The 16,551-nt window shown below is 37.6% G+C and overlaps 1 protein-coding gene and 1 long non-coding RNA gene across 6 annotated transcripts; both read right to left on the bottom strand.

Annotated features, from left to right (window-relative positions):
* Positions 1 to 237: 237 nt before the first annotated feature.
* On the bottom strand, positions 238 to 3,771 carry LOC133722313 (uncharacterized). Of its 5 annotated transcripts, none has more exons than XR_009852618.1 (7): positions 3,391 to 3,771; positions 3,063 to 3,296; positions 2,842 to 2,910; positions 2,169 to 2,305; positions 1,946 to 2,070; positions 1,730 to 1,816; positions 238 to 941 (listed from the first exon to the last, which is right to left on the bottom strand). It is a non-coding gene; the product is annotated as an uncharacterized LOC133722313 (long non-coding RNA). The 5 variants fall into 5 exon arrangements; XR_009852616.1 differs by having other exon boundaries at positions 2,200 to 2,305; XR_009852615.1 differs by having other exon boundaries at positions 1,946 to 2,061; positions 2,200 to 2,305.
* A 501-nt stretch (positions 3,772 to 4,272) lies between these two features.
* On the bottom strand, positions 4,273 to 6,408 carry LOC133722697 (ubiquitin-like-specific protease 1D). The gene is made up of 6 exons (XM_062149570.1): positions 6,313 to 6,408; positions 6,010 to 6,107; positions 5,227 to 5,346; positions 4,992 to 5,103; positions 4,715 to 4,822; positions 4,273 to 4,631 (listed from the first exon to the last, which is right to left on the bottom strand). Exons 1-6 carry the CDS (start codon positions 6,406 to 6,408, stop codon positions 4,530 to 4,532), a joined length of 636 nt encoding a protein of 211 aa, XP_062005554.1. The 3' UTR covers positions 4,273 to 4,529.
* Positions 6,409 to 16,551: the final 10,143 nt, after the last annotated feature.

Here is a 16,551-nt window from a genome sequence, read left to right as displayed (position 1 = left end):
CAAATCAATTGAAATGGATAGGGATTAAAATTTCAAAAGGTATGGAGGAAAGTAAACTTTTCAAGAGAATGGATTAAAAAAGATGTTGCAATAAAAGGTTATTCAGACCAAGCAAAAAGCTTGATAAACTAAGCTGCTTCAGATTTTTTGCTTTAAACTTCTCGTATCAGAATGAGAATATTTGTTCCTATTCTTCAATTCAATGGAAAAATGATTGGGGAAGAAACATAAAAGCCCTTGAATATAACTGCTTAACTTAATAATATGCTGTCCAAATACAATCACAGAAAGGCAAATAGGTGTCTGCTCCTCTTTTCTTTTTGGTGGCAATTACATGTCTTGTGTGGTGTTGTTTTTGATAAAAAAATCAAAACACATTGCTCATAAAGGCTAAATAATTACATGATCTTGTGTCTTGTGTTGGTGCAGTAACCTTTCTGCAAATCTCAAACTTTAATAGTACAATCATAGGCTGCACTCACAATGCGACAACTTGAGAACTTACATCTACAGCATACAATTTATCCATGTGGCCAGTGAGAGTATAGCACACTCTCCCCAAGTTAGCATCCCAGACATACAATTTGTTCGAACTGCTGGCTGCAATAATAGATCTATTATCATAGGTAATGGTAATGTCAAGAACAGAACCAACGCAACCATGAAGCATATTATTCAAATCCACTGTGCTTGTATCCCACATTTCGATTGTCCCATCATGTCCGCCAAAAAATCAATTTGCCTGTATTGTACTCGAATAATATGGAAGCACAGCCACTGCCATGGGCATTGATCTTGTTCTTGCATGTGGAGGGATTGGTTGACTCCACGAAGTACTCAGCACCTTCTTCACTTTGGCGGAACACACCATCTACTCGCTACCTGTTAAGTTTTTGCAAACCGCTGATCCGCTCAAGCATATCTTCATATAGTGCATTTGCCTAAATGAAGTAAGATAGCATGAGTTAGCCTCATACAAGCTATTTAAAAGAGGCAAGAAAATCATAATGAATTGACTTTCAAGAACGAAAGAACTTCGACCCTCTTTGTACATACTCACAGACCATAGACAGTAAAAACAAAGTAGTCCTACAACTTAGATGACTTAGCTAATTAATAAAATGATCTGTGGCAATTACATATTCTTTTTGGAGACTTTGTGTCAAATAATTATAAATACTGGCGAAAGAAGGGTCAAGCCCATGCCTACAAAGTCACTGTTAATCATTTGCAATGCTAGAATATATAAACACCATTGATAGTGGCAAGAATATGTAAGCAATTAAGCATAAATTGGCATAGTCATCCAATACAAAAATAAGCAGGTATCAAGAACCATCAACCTTAAAGCAGCAATCATCTACTTCTATTAAACACACAATTTCAGGATAAATTTCAGCCTGATATTCATTTTATATCAGGCTCCACACACCTCAACTGCATAGGCAGATGCACACTTTTCATATGATCTGCCTCGTATTCCCACAACTCTAACAGAAGTATGAATACACAGGGAAATTTGGGAAAGGAAGTTTAGAAAAAAATCAACCCATGTTGTCAAAAACTTCAAAAAAATAAATAAATACTCATTTGTTATATTGCCTCATTTTCTACTTGTACTTGAAATTGTTGTCAGACCCAAATTTTTTCTTTCAGAAAATGTAATGTTTATGAATTATTGTTAAAAACTTAGAACTAATCATCATAAGTTAATGCATAACTAACTTACAGCGGGTACTAGGAGAACTCCAAAAAGGATGATTCCCGCAATAAGAGAAAAACAAACAGCGTAATACTGCTTAAGGTTTGCTGAAGCCTGCAAAAAATGAAATTCACCATGTGATTAACACTTTGCAGATAACCTTCTGTCCTTGACCGTTTCTTTCCCAATGTACTAAAATCTTTATTGATCATAGAAACACAATAGTTCAGAGAGGAAACTCACCAAGGGAGGCAACAATGGAATGAATAATGGAAAGTTTAAAAGTTCATTTTCTTGCTCTTTGGTTAACATCCCGAGCTCTGCATTTTAATCCTCTGTTGTATCCTCAGCCTGTGAACCTAGAGAAACTGAAGTTCATTTAGTTGAAAACCAAAAATAGATTTCTGACCATAAGAGAACTACAAAAGAGAAGCTAATTGTAACTGTAGGCAAAGTGATAGTATACTTATACTCAGATTGTGGTACAACTTGCCCACCTCTTCCATATGCAAGAAAATTTTGTTGCAACGATTATCCAGAATCTCGTGTTATTCCATTTTGGCAAAGTCTTGCACTGTTTCAGGGCCCTCTATAATACAGAATCTGCATTTTCATATTGAAGCACCAAACTATAAGCCACAAATTTATCTCTCACATCATTGCTAAGGCGAATTGACACCAACAACCAACCGTGCATCCATCAACAACTAATATTCAAAATCCATAAATCCTAAACCCTAAACTCAATCAGCAAGATATTCAGAATTTGTGGTAAGTGTCAATGTAGTTGAGCAATACATCTCAGTATTACAGACTGAAGGCTGTTTGTTCACTGAATATAGAAGATAACCCTCTATTTCCTTCAATTAGTTTATTTTATTATAATCTGGAATCTACCAATACCACACCATTCAAATTTCCTTTGGACTTGACTATTCTAGATGAAATTTTATTAGCAGTTCAGTAGGTATTGCAGCCCCCACAATGTCTCATGTACCATCTTTTGTAAATCATATTACATATATAAGCAGCACATTACTACGCGATGCCATTACTAGCACTTGTATTATAGTTATCAGCACATTACTACGCGATGCCACTCATATACATGTCATCATTTGGAAAGAGAAGTTCGCTACCAGATTCAAGTGATGTACTCGGGTCAAAACGTTTAATGCGTGCATTTCCATCTTCTTGATTGCAGCTTTCTGCAGAGAGAATTACATGGGTGGGATAGGAGAAGAAATAAACAATCACAGACAAATAAAAGCAACCTGGTCTGGTAATAATAGGAGCGTAAGTTCCTTAATAGCACAAAAAATCTCAGCAAGTAATACAGAAAATAGTAAAGGAAACAGACCTCGCCTCTCAGCCTGGCATGGTTAACAGCCCCAAAACCATCTTGTCCATTCTTATTAGCCAGACTGAAGTTATCAGTAGCCCTGGAAAGTTCTTCGAAAGAGAACTCCACTGATTTATCCACGGTAATGCCTGTTTAACAATGACTCCTGCTAAACCTCACTCTACTGTCTCCCCAAAGGGAAAAAAAGACGAACTTGAAAGGAACATTTTTCCAGAACCCAGTATCAGGAATCTGAAATAGTTGAAGAAAAACAAACCCAATACCATAAGGAGTCATAAAGTTTAAAAATTTCCAAGATCCAAAGAGACCCATCAGCAAAACCCACCTGAAATTTGATCCCCACTCGAAACCAAAATCCAATTTCAAAACTCGAAGCAGAAACAGACGCAGGGTATTGTTGTAGACGACGAGAGCCGGAGCCCTGATCTGGCCCAACCAGTGAAACAAGAAATCGACGAGGATGACAAGAGCCCAACAGGCGAAGTGCCAAACAGAAGAAGAAAAACAAGAAGATAGTTTGACGATTTTGGATTTTATGCAACTTACGTTGAGAACCAAGTTTGCGAGATTCGTGATCACATTAATGTTTTTATGGTGGAACTTATGCTGACCACTGGTCTTCAAGTTGTCCAAATAATAAACATTACCTGTTGAAGTGGGTGAAGCAGTCCAAAAGGAAAGGGAAGGAAAGTAGATCATGCTCCCGAGGCGTTGGGGTGACCATCGGTCTGGAATACTAGATGGTTACTGTTAATATGTTCCTCTTAAGTTGTTCATGATCCTAAAATGTTTCCTGGTCCAACCAGAAATCGACTTGCTTTGTCTACCAAATTGTTCCTAGTCCGACCAGGAATCGTTTATGGGAGACTTCTCCAAGTGTAACCTTATAATCTTTAGATATTTTAGAAAAATCTCCATCTGATCTTGGGAAGATCGAGTTGGGTGGTCTTCAATGTGGCTCTAATTTGCGACATTAGAGCATATAGGTTTTTGATGTTGTGAAGTTGTACAGACAAATTTTTTTTTTTTTTTTGGGTTATACAGAATATTTCAATCAAGCAAACAATTTTCAGCATAGACCAGAACATTAAAAAATAAATAATACCGAAGTGAAAAAAAAAAAAAAAAAATTAAGGCTAAGACGAAGGCAAAAGCACACCAAGAGAGATTAGGAAGTGATTACACTCTTACAAGCTTAACCGGTACAATGTACACCATACAATACCTAAAAGTCCATCACTAGTTCTGTTTTGTACTACATAGTTGAATGTCATCTTCAAGTAAATGATCAATGACGTAGTAAATGACTTAGATCTGAGCCTTGTCCAGGGCAATGGTATTCACTCTCTTTTTGTGAAATTGGAAACTCCAAAAAGTCATCTATACAGCTATACCCACAAAAGAAATTAGGAGCAAATCATATGCACCAACTATGTATATTCAGAAAGGCTCCCAGGTGTCAATTCATTTCTTAGAAGATTCATTTCGAAATTTCTCCATGAGTAACTTCCGGATTTTACTTCTCAGAATCGAAGCCTCTTCAGGTTTGAACCAATGCCGACCAAACTGAGAAATAACAATAGATTAAGCAGGAAGATCAGAGAAAACGCAACATCTGGAACAGATCACTATGTAGCGGAATAGAGTACCACTGCTAAATCTTTCTTCTGCAGCCTTTCAGGGGCCTCTTCAATGAAGCGCTCCATAAAGAGAAGTACAAAGAGACCGCAATCATAGTGATTTTTCTGTTGTGGGACCTGGGAGAAAATGAAAACAGGTAAGTTTGAAACCAAGTAAAGATGCACATTCAAGTCCAACAAGCACATTTTGAGATACCCCAGGACTTCTAAGAGCTTTATGTTCTAAATAAAAGACATTACATGAAATTGGATTTGCAATAGATAGGAGTAAGGTCGAAAAATGTACCTCGAGAACTTTCTCCTCAATATGGTCACAAAGGTATTTCCAATAGCCTGAAATTGGAAGATCTGAAAGACCACCTTCATGATCCAAATAGCAGCACTCTTCTTTCAAAAAGCTACATACGGTACATATCACATTAGCATTAAACTCGTGAATCATAAATTACTGCAACACCTAACAGAATAAGATTGAGATTTAACCATTGCTCAATGAATCAGCAGGGACATCTTAGTCTAACCTTGTAATATTTTGAAAAATTGATCTGCTACAGTGGAGTCCTAACGAATCTAAATGAAGAACAATTGGTTGTGATTCTTCCTTGTCAGGGATACAGATAATGACTAGACTCCAATGAAACCTTGATATGTCAAACACAATAAGTTAACGATGAGTAGTAAATTCAGCCCTGAAAAAAAGGGAAAAAAAAGAAGAAGAAAAAAAACAAGAAGAAGAAGCTGAAACACCCTGAGAACACAATTTAAATAGTCCACATGTTAATGGAATTTTAACAAGTTGGCACATTTATACATGAGTGTCCTGTAAACCACATACAGTGCATATATAGCAATAGTGATAGAGCCGTGGAGGTAATGATATGTTTTTATTACAGAACTTGAATTGATGAATATTGAAATGTTAACCAAGAACTCATCCATAACTCATTTTCATTAGCATTGTCTCATATTAACTTTGTTTCATGCCTAATTTACCGATAATCCAGAACTAAAGTCAAGGCTATTATCCTGCCTATCATACAATACTAGCAAATAAAAGATTATTAGTCCTAAACGCAATTACTCATACCAGAAGTGGGGACATAATCCTGTTTATAGTTTCTACCACATTCTTGTGAGAATCAATGCAGATGGTGGCAAGCCGGCAAGACACAACATCTCATTAATCAAACACATTATTCAGGTTACGGCTTATGAGCTTTGCAACAAGTACTCTCATCGGCATATCTAAGAGTTTCTATGATCATACGCTATCTTACAAGTTTATACTTTCAAAAGAAACTTACATGTCATTTACAGGAATAAGTATGTATGCCTTCTGTAATAAATGAACCACTTTCCACCACCTTCTAAGCTTGTCAAAAGGGTTTTTCTTGTTGTTCTTCTACATGAGATAAGAAAAACGATATGATAAGTGCCTCAAGCCTAAGAAAATTATAACTGGAGAACAAATATTCCATTCTCCATTCTCCTATTTGCCCCCTTGTTTTTCTTGTCGGTGCTCGCAGACGCTCAGAAAGAAAAACAAAACAAAAGTAACATATTCGAGGCAAGAAGCCATGCAAACAATAGAAGAATGGAAACCAAACCGTGATGGCGGGTCTATCCGCCATGCATTGCGTTTTAACAACATCTGGGGATAGGATTGCCCCCATTTCTTGGACAGAACCGGTTACACACCCCATATCCTGCATGATTAAAATTCGTCACGCCATCTCACCCCCACCTGCAGCGAGGGTGTGGTCCACCATCCCACCCCCGCCCACGGCTAGGGGTGAGGCACACCATCCCACTCCCGCCTGCAGCGAGGGTGTGGTCCTTCATCCCACCCCCGCCCTCGGCGAGGGATGAGGCACGCCATCTCACCCCCGCCTGCAGCGAGGGTGTGGTCCATCATCCCACCCCCGCCCTCGGTGAGAGGTGAGGCACGCCATCCCACCCCCGCCTGCAGCGAGGGTGTGGTCCATCATCCCACCCCCACCCACGGCGAGGGGTGAGGCACGCCATCTCACCCCCGCCTGCAGCGAGGGTGTGGTCCATCATCCCACCCCCGCCCACGGTGAGGGGTGAGGCATGCCATCCTACTCGAAGCATTAAGGTAACTGTCCTACTCGAGGAACCAGTGTCGAACCATTAAGGCAACTGTCCTACTCGAGGAACCAGTTTCGAACCATTAAGGCAACTGTCCTACTCGAGGAACCAGCTCCTATGAATCAAACGTAACTGTCCTACTCGAGGAACCAATTTCTACAAATTGAATGCAACCGTCCTACTCGAGGAACCAGTCATATATACATACTGTCCTACTCGAGGAACCAGTTTCTACAAATTGAATGCAACCGTCCTACTCGAGGAACCAGTCATATAGACATATTAATAGGGCTGTCCTACTCGAGGAACTAGTCCCAGTGATATTATTCATGTGAGAAATACATAATTTCAATAGTTTCTCGAATGAGATATCAACACGTGCAAAAATCACTTAAACTCTTTTATTTTTCTTACCTGAATTTACGAGTTGTGCCATCTTTTATCAAAACGAAGTCATCATATTATCGTACCTTCTCTATTACTCGAGATGAATTTCGGCACGTGGACTTTTCTATGAACCTTCTGATTGCCTTAATTTATGTCATTTTATACTGAAGGAGTTTACCAGTCTTCATTGCTGTAAGGATTGCAGGTCGCACTCCCTGACACTTATATATGTCGTGCCCCCTTGCCTCGTGGAGCGGGCAATATCGACTTCTCTCATCCTCATCACTAGCCTCTGGTTGGGGGGGCGGCTTCTCAAATATTCCTTCATGACCGTGTCTTTTGTATATGGTCACGGGGGTGAATCGTAAACCATTCTTCAAGTGGATAATCTTGAGGTTTCCCTCCTTTATCACTCTGAATGTCATTCTTTGTGTTATTCCATTCAACTTCTCTCGAGGTGACAACGGCAGTGAGTCAGGCCTCGCGTGCTTCTTTGGCTTTTTCAATTCTGGTCTCCCCCTCAACCCTTGTAATGATGTTGTCCATGTCCTTTGGCGGATCACGCAGCAAACTTTGCAATAATGGCGTCCCCAAAAGCAATCCTGGTGGGGAGGAATTTCGTCACTACCAGTCCTTAGTGACAGAAATGGAATCCCCACCGCCGGCTGGTGCAGAAAAATTCCGTAGAGGAGTTTGACTCACCAATGAATGCGGACTGGAGCGGAGGAATTTCGTCGGCTGGTTCAACATACATTAGTTACTAGGCTTCGGCGCTGTGGCCACCAGCCTTACACATACATTTCAACAACACTAACCACAAATATATTTCAAATATAAAAGGAAAAAATCAGAATATGATTACTAAAGGAAAGAACGCTAGTTTACGTTACCCAGTCGGCTGGTTCAATTCTTTGGGCTCGGGATGGATCCATTCGGCGGCTGGTGGGGAGGAATTTCGTCACTACCAGTCCTTAGTGACAGAAATGGAATCCCGTCAGGGGCAGCTCCTGCCATCACTTTTTAGGGAATAAGTGTTTCCCAGAGACGGCGCCACTTGTTGGTGAAGAAAAATTCCGTAGAGGAGTTTGACTCACCAATGAATGCAGACTGGAGCGGGAGCTGACCGGGAACAATCGAGAAGCTTCCCTCAAGCGTTGACTCGAAGTTTGACCGTCGGCTCGAGGAGGAGGGGGGTACCTGCAGAAAACTCTCTGATGCCTAAGTCAGTACGTTTCTTAGTAGTGGAGTAGAGAGAATTGGAATTCGATGCATTACCTTGACGTCGAGCAGCCTATTTATAGGTGTACCTCGGCGTGGGCTACAAGTAAACTTGCACAGCAAGCCGTAGTGACTTGAGCGGCACGCCACCATTAAGGCTGTATTTACTCCTGCAATAACCGTCACTTATTGGCGGCCATGATTGCCATACTGAATGTCGCATTTATCGTCGCATGTACAGCTACATTAACCGTTGCATTTACTGTTGCCATTACTTCTCTTTAATTGCCTTGATTGCAAGGTCAAATTTATTGACCACCCCCACAGTGAACCTCAAACCTGAAGCTTTTAGGGGATTATTTTGACACCAATTTAAAAGTAAGCAGATATTCAACCGTTGGTTTATGACGAATGAGTATGAGTATACCCCAAATTTGTGATCGTGGATTTTGTAATTAAAAGAGATCAGAACCTGTAGTTCCTTGATCCTTAATTACTTGAGGACTTGAAGTTCCTCAATGATCAAACTAACTAGATGACCATCTAAAGTCCTTCACTCATAAGTTATGGTCATGAAGTTTAAACTCGACATTTCAAATATATCATTTTGGCCAGAAGTTCAAAATGCATTTGATGTCATTAATCTACATCAAACAACAATACAATAATTGAACGTCATGTTTTACCTGTATAACACGGACCAGAAGCTTCGTGTATATCCTATGAGATCCACCGTTCAATACTTACAAATTTGATTTGTGTCATCTTCAAACTTATGTTTTGAGTGACTTTCAGGCAATGCAATTTTATCCATGGTGTCCAGAAAACATTATTAAGACTTATGCTTATGAGGCTAATATAACAACATCTCAGATCTTCCATATCTGATTGATGGCTCCAGAAGAGCATATATTATTGCCTCTTTGCATCCTATGCCTCCAATATTACCAGAGATGTATAACATCTCCCTCTCATTGATAAGAAAGCCGATTGACATGGCTATACCATGAAATGCCACCAAAAGTGGATCATGGCAAGAGAGAAATCATGAGTCAATGTAAATACTGTCCTAACGTCCACACATGTGAGGAAATTAAGAATTGGGCATTCAAGGCCCCGTTGCCCAGCTCAACCGGAGAGGCCTAGCCTGATCCTGATCTGAGGTGTGTCTACAATACACTATATGATGGATCCTTATCAAGCCATTTTTCATAAAGGCATTGATAAAATTAAATTGCATTGACTAATAAGAACATTGAGACTCATTTCAAATGCCTGATATCTTTTGCTTACAATAAGCATAATGAAAGCATTGTTGTATTTTTTTTCCTCAAAAATTTATTGTAACCTCTTGAGTTTCCACTGAAACTAAATGTTTCTTAATCTGATTATCTTAGAACGTCATGTTCCTCAAGAAGTTGTTACAAAAATGAAAAAAAATCAAAATCTCAAGTTCTTCCTCTTTATGACTATAAATATATACGTGACAGAGAACTTGAGGTCCTCCACATGATAAAGTTACTTTTTAATTTTTTATTATGGATTGTAGTCTTTAACTCGAAATTTCGAGTATACATTTTGTCAACAGTTCAAAATGAATTTGGCCTATTGCAATTCTCAATATTTCACAATTGATGTTTACTAAAGGTAAAGTAACATTCATATCAAGAGTTGTAGATCTTGATTTATGGCTCCAAATGAGCTACTATCATGTTACCGAATTTGGAATATTGTTGCACTAAGTGCCTCCTATATAGTTGGAGAAGACTTTTTGCTACCTCATACTGTATCAAATTTCTACAGTAAATTGAGGCATATAATGTCATGAACTAGAAGTTCATTGAACCAAATACACTATTTTAGCTTTATCGGTTACGTCATCTTTATCTACCATGTTGCATGGAATCACTTACAAGTTCTGATGACTGCTAACCTTACTCACAAGCAAATTATTTATTTACCGCATATTTGCGAATTGTCACTTTAATGAGACAATCCTCCTGCCATGAGGGGAGAAAGATTGTTCCTGAAGAACGACATGAATTGGTGTGTGATATTTATCCACCGTCTCATTTTAATTTTGGGAAATATCTAAGCTAGTGATTTGATTATAGATAGTGACAAAATTATATGCTAAATGCAACGGCATCTACTTGGGTTAAAGTCCCTGAGACCAACCATATTAATACAAACAATGTAGACTCCATTTGATTTGTGGGATGCAAGTGTATCCAATTGACATGGTTCTCCTGAAGAGAATGTCATTAAACAATATCACAGCTCCTAATATGGCTACACATACAAAGGGTGTAAGTACGCCATTAGGAAATGATGTCTTGGTGATACAATAATAAATCAATATGGTTGATGCTAATGGACAAAATATTTTTGACCTAAAACTTAGTTTGGTTCGCCACCAACCAATGAACATCTTCATTTCAAAGAAAGTGATAGATTTTTTAACGCATTTTTTTAAGCATGGTCAAAATAAGACAGTCTTCCTGCCGTTAGGGGGAGGAAAGACTACTGTCATTTGAATAACGGCTTGAATTTGTGTGGATTATATCCACTAGGTCTAAAGTTTTAAGCTCCCAAAACAGGGAAGATTATACAAGCTCTATAATGCTCATACACGAGATTATAAGTAAAAAGATCCACATTCGCTACATGACTCATCTATGAGAGATGATTGTCTTAGAAGCGACAATGTATGCCCCATAAGTGGCATGGGTACCCAATATTAATAAGCTTATTACAGCTAATGCATGCATATAAGAATGTGTGAGATCTATGATTGTTGATCATCGATGATAATTTACATTTGGTAGCAACCAAAAATCTTTAAGGGCTGTATGGACGCTATACCACGTTTCACCATGAATGTCGACAAAGTATATTATTGGCCAAATTGGAAAGAGGCAATTCCAATGAAATTGAATATTTGAAACGTGATGAAATACTTGGACCTTTAACCCTACATGGCACAAAAGGGTATATATCAAAAGTGAAGATAAATCACTATGACACAATGTCTATTTATAGACACATGAGATTATGAATATCTTCCCTTATACGAATGACAATTTTCTATAACTACAGTGTTACATATAGTTGTTATATTGACGAGAGATTTATGGCACATTGTCATTGTATATTATGAAGATCTTAAAGACACATTGCTAAAAGCAAAATCTCAAAAGTAAAGTGTCATTATAAGCGTATTGCTTATCAAATCCTCAAGGGATTCAAATACATGAATAATTCAAATACAAGTCCATGACAGGTTGAAAGAGCCTGAAGCTCATTCATGGAATCAAAGAGTCTTATGCTAGCTCATATGTACTCATTTCGTTATAGTCAACGTGATCTAAATTGCCTCAATGAGTACTATGACAAGACTACGAAATCGAATTCGAACTATGATTATAATGTTGCAACGTATTCTAACTTTCACAAAGTTATGAATTACTTAGAGCTCTTGAAGAGCTTATAGAGACATATCAATACGCAAAGATATTGATATGTATGGCTAGGTATGCCATGATGATTTTTCAATGTTTTAAACTATACAAAGTTAAATGTGTCAATTTCTTTATATTGTTTAGCTATGACTTTGTGTATGAATTTCAGCATATGAGATTGTTTCTAACCTTATCATATGAGGTAAGGCTTATTGAAAATTGTCTAGCTTTGTTGGTATTTCTTAAACTTTACAGGTATGAAAATTTGTGATGAGCCCCTACATGCAAAGCACACATGGTCTCACTTCAGTGATAGACACATCAAACTACTATACATGGTACATGTAGCTTATCGCATACATGAATGAGGCTTGCAACAATCAGAGGGAGATTCTCATCAGGGGGAGCATCCAGAAGCATGCTACCTAGGACATATGTGCGTTGTGCTCTTTTTGTCCTTCGACTAGGGTTATTTTTGTCCTACTGGATTTTTGTTACCTGACAAGGTTTTTTAACGAGACAACAATAAGTGCGTCCAATACCATCATTCATTGGTGGACATCCAAGGGGGAGTGTTGTAAATATTATTATCTATGTGGATGTCTACGTAAATACTCATTAGTTATGTACTTTGATGTAAACTCTACCTCTATATATAGAGGCTAATGAGACTGAATGAGAACACTTCTACTTCCTCCCAACTATTTTCTCTCCATCTTCTCTCTACTTTTAACAAAATTATATTTTTTCCTTTTGCAGAGATTAACAATAATAGAAACACATCTATAGTATTTTTATTATTCGTTTCCATTTTAGTTCTCATTCCATTTTTGTTGCAAAATTCTACTATTAATATAATAAATGGAACCGGGCGTGGGGCTGAGCCTCCCAGTTAGGCTGGGTTCCAAACCCCTTTCAAAAAAAAAAAAAAAAAAGCTTTTGAAGAAAAAAAAAATCAAGAGAACATGCATTCAAAATTACTTGGTAAATTATAGAAAAATAAAACTATGATGCACGTACTATTCAAGGGAGAAAAAAAATAGACAAAGGTCTTTCTCATCAATATAACAAGATCATGAAACAAGGGACAGAGAGCCCTCATGTAAACTAACCAAATAAGTTTGTGAAGCAGCATATAAGACAAAACTAAATTAAAAAATAGAAAGAACAAATCTAATTTTGCAACCTATCTAAAACTCCGGCAACCATAGACCATAAAAACTAAGCTTTGAAAATCCATAATTAAGCATGAAATATTAGGCTTGAAAAAATATCTAATAATTTTTTGTTAATTAGTTACACTATCTTTTTTCAATAATTATCTCAGTTTTTTTTCTTTTTTTTTTTGACAATGTCAAGTTTTTTGTTTGGTCAATAAATAATTATGGGAGCCAAAGAAAGTTGCCAATCAATACCAACAATACTTCAAGGACAAAATGAAATCAAATTGTCATGAATAATTAGAGGTTGGACTGAAGTCCATATGGGAATATGTACATAAATATGATCTCCTTTTGCATTTTTGGTCTGATAATGATACAATCTCTTACCAGGCTCTACACCAGCAACCCTTCTCTTGAAAAAATAAGGCAGGGGAGGGGGGAAGAAGATAAGATCCATACCTATCCTGAAAATGGCTTAGGAAGACATTCAGCACATGTTTCACTAGTGGAAATAATATAGTTATTAACTGATATCTGTTCCCGACAACGTGGCTTATTTCCACCATCGCATTATACCTCCTATAGAATCAACGAATCAATTAGAAAACATATGCTTCATGATCAAAAACAAAAAGAATGTATTTTTACCGCTCCAGAGAGTATGCGATTTAAATGACATAGAACATATGGCTATCTAACTGACATTAGCTCGTTACTTTTGCCAGGGCAACTGAAATACTATTGAGCACTGGCCTAGGCTTTCATTGTCACTCTTGTTAGTATATGTTCACCAGCTATCACTTGTATTTCCTGTTCGCTATTGCTTAAAAACTAAAAATATGTTCATCACTCGAACAATTTGCCAGGGAAAATGAAATACAAACTGAGCTAGCAAAGTAAACAGTCAGAAACTCCATGTAGTGATTTAATGATTAAATCTCCATTCATGCATGTACATTCAAGACAAACAACTCAATTTTTATGAAAAAAAAGTAGACGAACAACTTAACAAAATAGAAAACCAAAAGTTATATTTCAAAAAAAAAAAAACCAAAAATAAATTGCAGACTTGAAATTGAAAAAAACTACAGTTGTGTAATTGGCTGGGAAGTTCCATACGAACTAACTGTGAAATTCAAAACAATCCAGGTGTAGTATTGACTCTGATGGCCTATGAGCAAAGGAATTCATGTGCATCATAAGTTACAACTGCATCATTCACTCGTTCAAGGTTAAAGTTGGATCATAATCCTCTGTGCACTCTTGAGGCAAGTGGTCATTCCTACTACAACGATAACAAAAATTGTTTACTTCAACTCCATTGTTGCCATGCTCTTCCTGATTTTTACAGGGATAGAGGTCCCGGCAAACGCTGCAAACCATTACACGTTTCTTCGGTTTATTTGGGCACATTGCAGTTTTATGGTCACCAATCGTATAACAATGTCGACAAGAAATGTAGTCCTCTGCTTTGTTGCCATGCTCTTCCTGATTTTTACACGGATAAAAGTCGCGGCAAACGCTGCAAATCATTAAACCTCCCTTCGGTTGACTGGGGCACATTGCAGTTTTATGGTCACCGATCTTAGAACAATGTTGACAAAAAACAGAGTCATCTTTTTTGACTTGTTCTACCACAAGTGCAGGTGTATCAAGGCAGATTGGAGTTACTTCTGCCTTGGTACCTTTTTGCTGCTCCATTGCTGAATACAAAAGAAAAAGAAAATCACCCTTCATGTCAATATCTGCCCATTTAATTAATAATATATATATATATATATATATATATATATATATATATATATATATATATTCATATTCCAATCCAAATAAAAAACTTCCAATTGTAAATTATCAAATAAAAAACTTTTATATATCACTACATTTCTTTTTTAGCATGTCTTCATTAAACTTTTACTATCCAAATAGACACATGAAAATCATCTTCAACTCCAAATCTCACCAAGGATTTCACTTACAATGAAGCACATAGATTTTCTGGGTAGTTTCATAAACTTCACTCATGTTTATGTGCTCACATAATTAGGCTCATATTACGACCATACACACGGATGGGAATTGTCCAATAATAAATTTCAGTGTTTTGATTTTTTTTTTTCCTACATCCAAACAATAAAACATACTATGTTGCCGCCATGTCACCACAATAAAACATATTTTTCCCTTTACTCAAGTATCCAGTCCATTAAATGGACTAAAAGGAAAATATATTTTTTCAAAATTTGGATGAACAGAAATTCACTTCTTATTGGTCAAAAACGCAAAAATAAAAAAATATAACACGATACATAAGATCTATGCTTCAAGAAACAACGGCAAAAAAGAGTTTTGGATGAAAACATACGAATGGGAGAGATAGATGCTTCATATATACTGTTCTTCCTTCTGGTCAGCTTCATGGAGGAGTCCAAGGTTCAGGTCCTCGTCAACTGGATTGGTACTCATGGCAACTGTGGCTGGGTGAAAAAAGAGAACCATTGGGTTTTAGGTTAGACCTTGGGTTTAGTGTTGAGAAGGAGAGCGTAAATTAAAAATAAAGACATAAAGAAATAAAACCTTTTCTTCGTCTGAACACAAGGAGAACCCCATGGAATTTGGAGATAATCTTCCTCACGACCCCTGAAATAAAAGTCCAAAGTTTGGAGAGCCTGGGCAGGTCAGGTTTATATATGTGTGTATTGGAGAGCCTGGGCAGGTTTATATATGTGTGTGTTTTTTTTTTCTTGACTTTGTCAAGGGAAACCCAAAGATAAACCTCTTCGGCGCATGTGAAATGTTCCAACTGTGCATTGCAGCACAGTGCCTAGCCACTTTGACAGCTTCAGGGTTCGAACCTAGGTCGGGGAGCACACCCAACAAGGCAAAAACCACTAGGCCACTTGCAGTGGTTAAGAGAGAGAGTTAATAATAATAATAAAAATACTATCCAATTAGGAGTGGGAAACTAAATCAAACTATGAATTTCTTGTTTATTATTTCCCCTTTTGGATAGTTGATTAATCAGACTAGGAATCAAGGAATTATAATCGGATCAATTATTCTCAAATCTTTCGTGTTTAATTTTTATTGTGAAGAGGATATGTCAAACCTTAATCTCTCTCTAGCGGCGCTCCTTCTCGGGATCACTCTAACGCTGCTCTCTTGTGGCGGCGACACGCACAGCAGTTCCTCACATCAATTTATTATTGACTTTTTTACCCAAAAAAAAAAGTATTACTGACTCAAACAAGGCTGTGTTTGTTTCACGGAATCTGGGTATTGGGAAAGGAAAGTGTTTCCTTTCTTGTGTTTTCCTTTGTTTGGGATGGCCAAGGAAGGGAAAATGATTCCCAAATGAAATGAAAAAGAGGAGGAAACTGGTTCCCCCCACCCACCTCAGGAAACTGGTTCCCCCCCCCACAGCCCCACCCACTTGCAAAATTATATACTAAATTGTCCCTGCTCAAAATCATTATTTGCTAATATAACCAACTGTACTGGTTGTTTG

The sequence above is a fragment of the Rosa rugosa genome, chromosome 7 (assembly GCF_958449725.1).
Source record: "Rosa rugosa chromosome 7, drRosRugo1.1, whole genome shotgun sequence".
Taxonomy (NCBI): Eukaryota; Viridiplantae; Streptophyta; class Magnoliopsida; order Rosales; family Rosaceae; genus Rosa; species Rosa rugosa.
The sequence above is the reverse complement of the archived record's forward strand: the minus strand, read 5'-3'. Positions and strand labels throughout refer to the sequence as shown.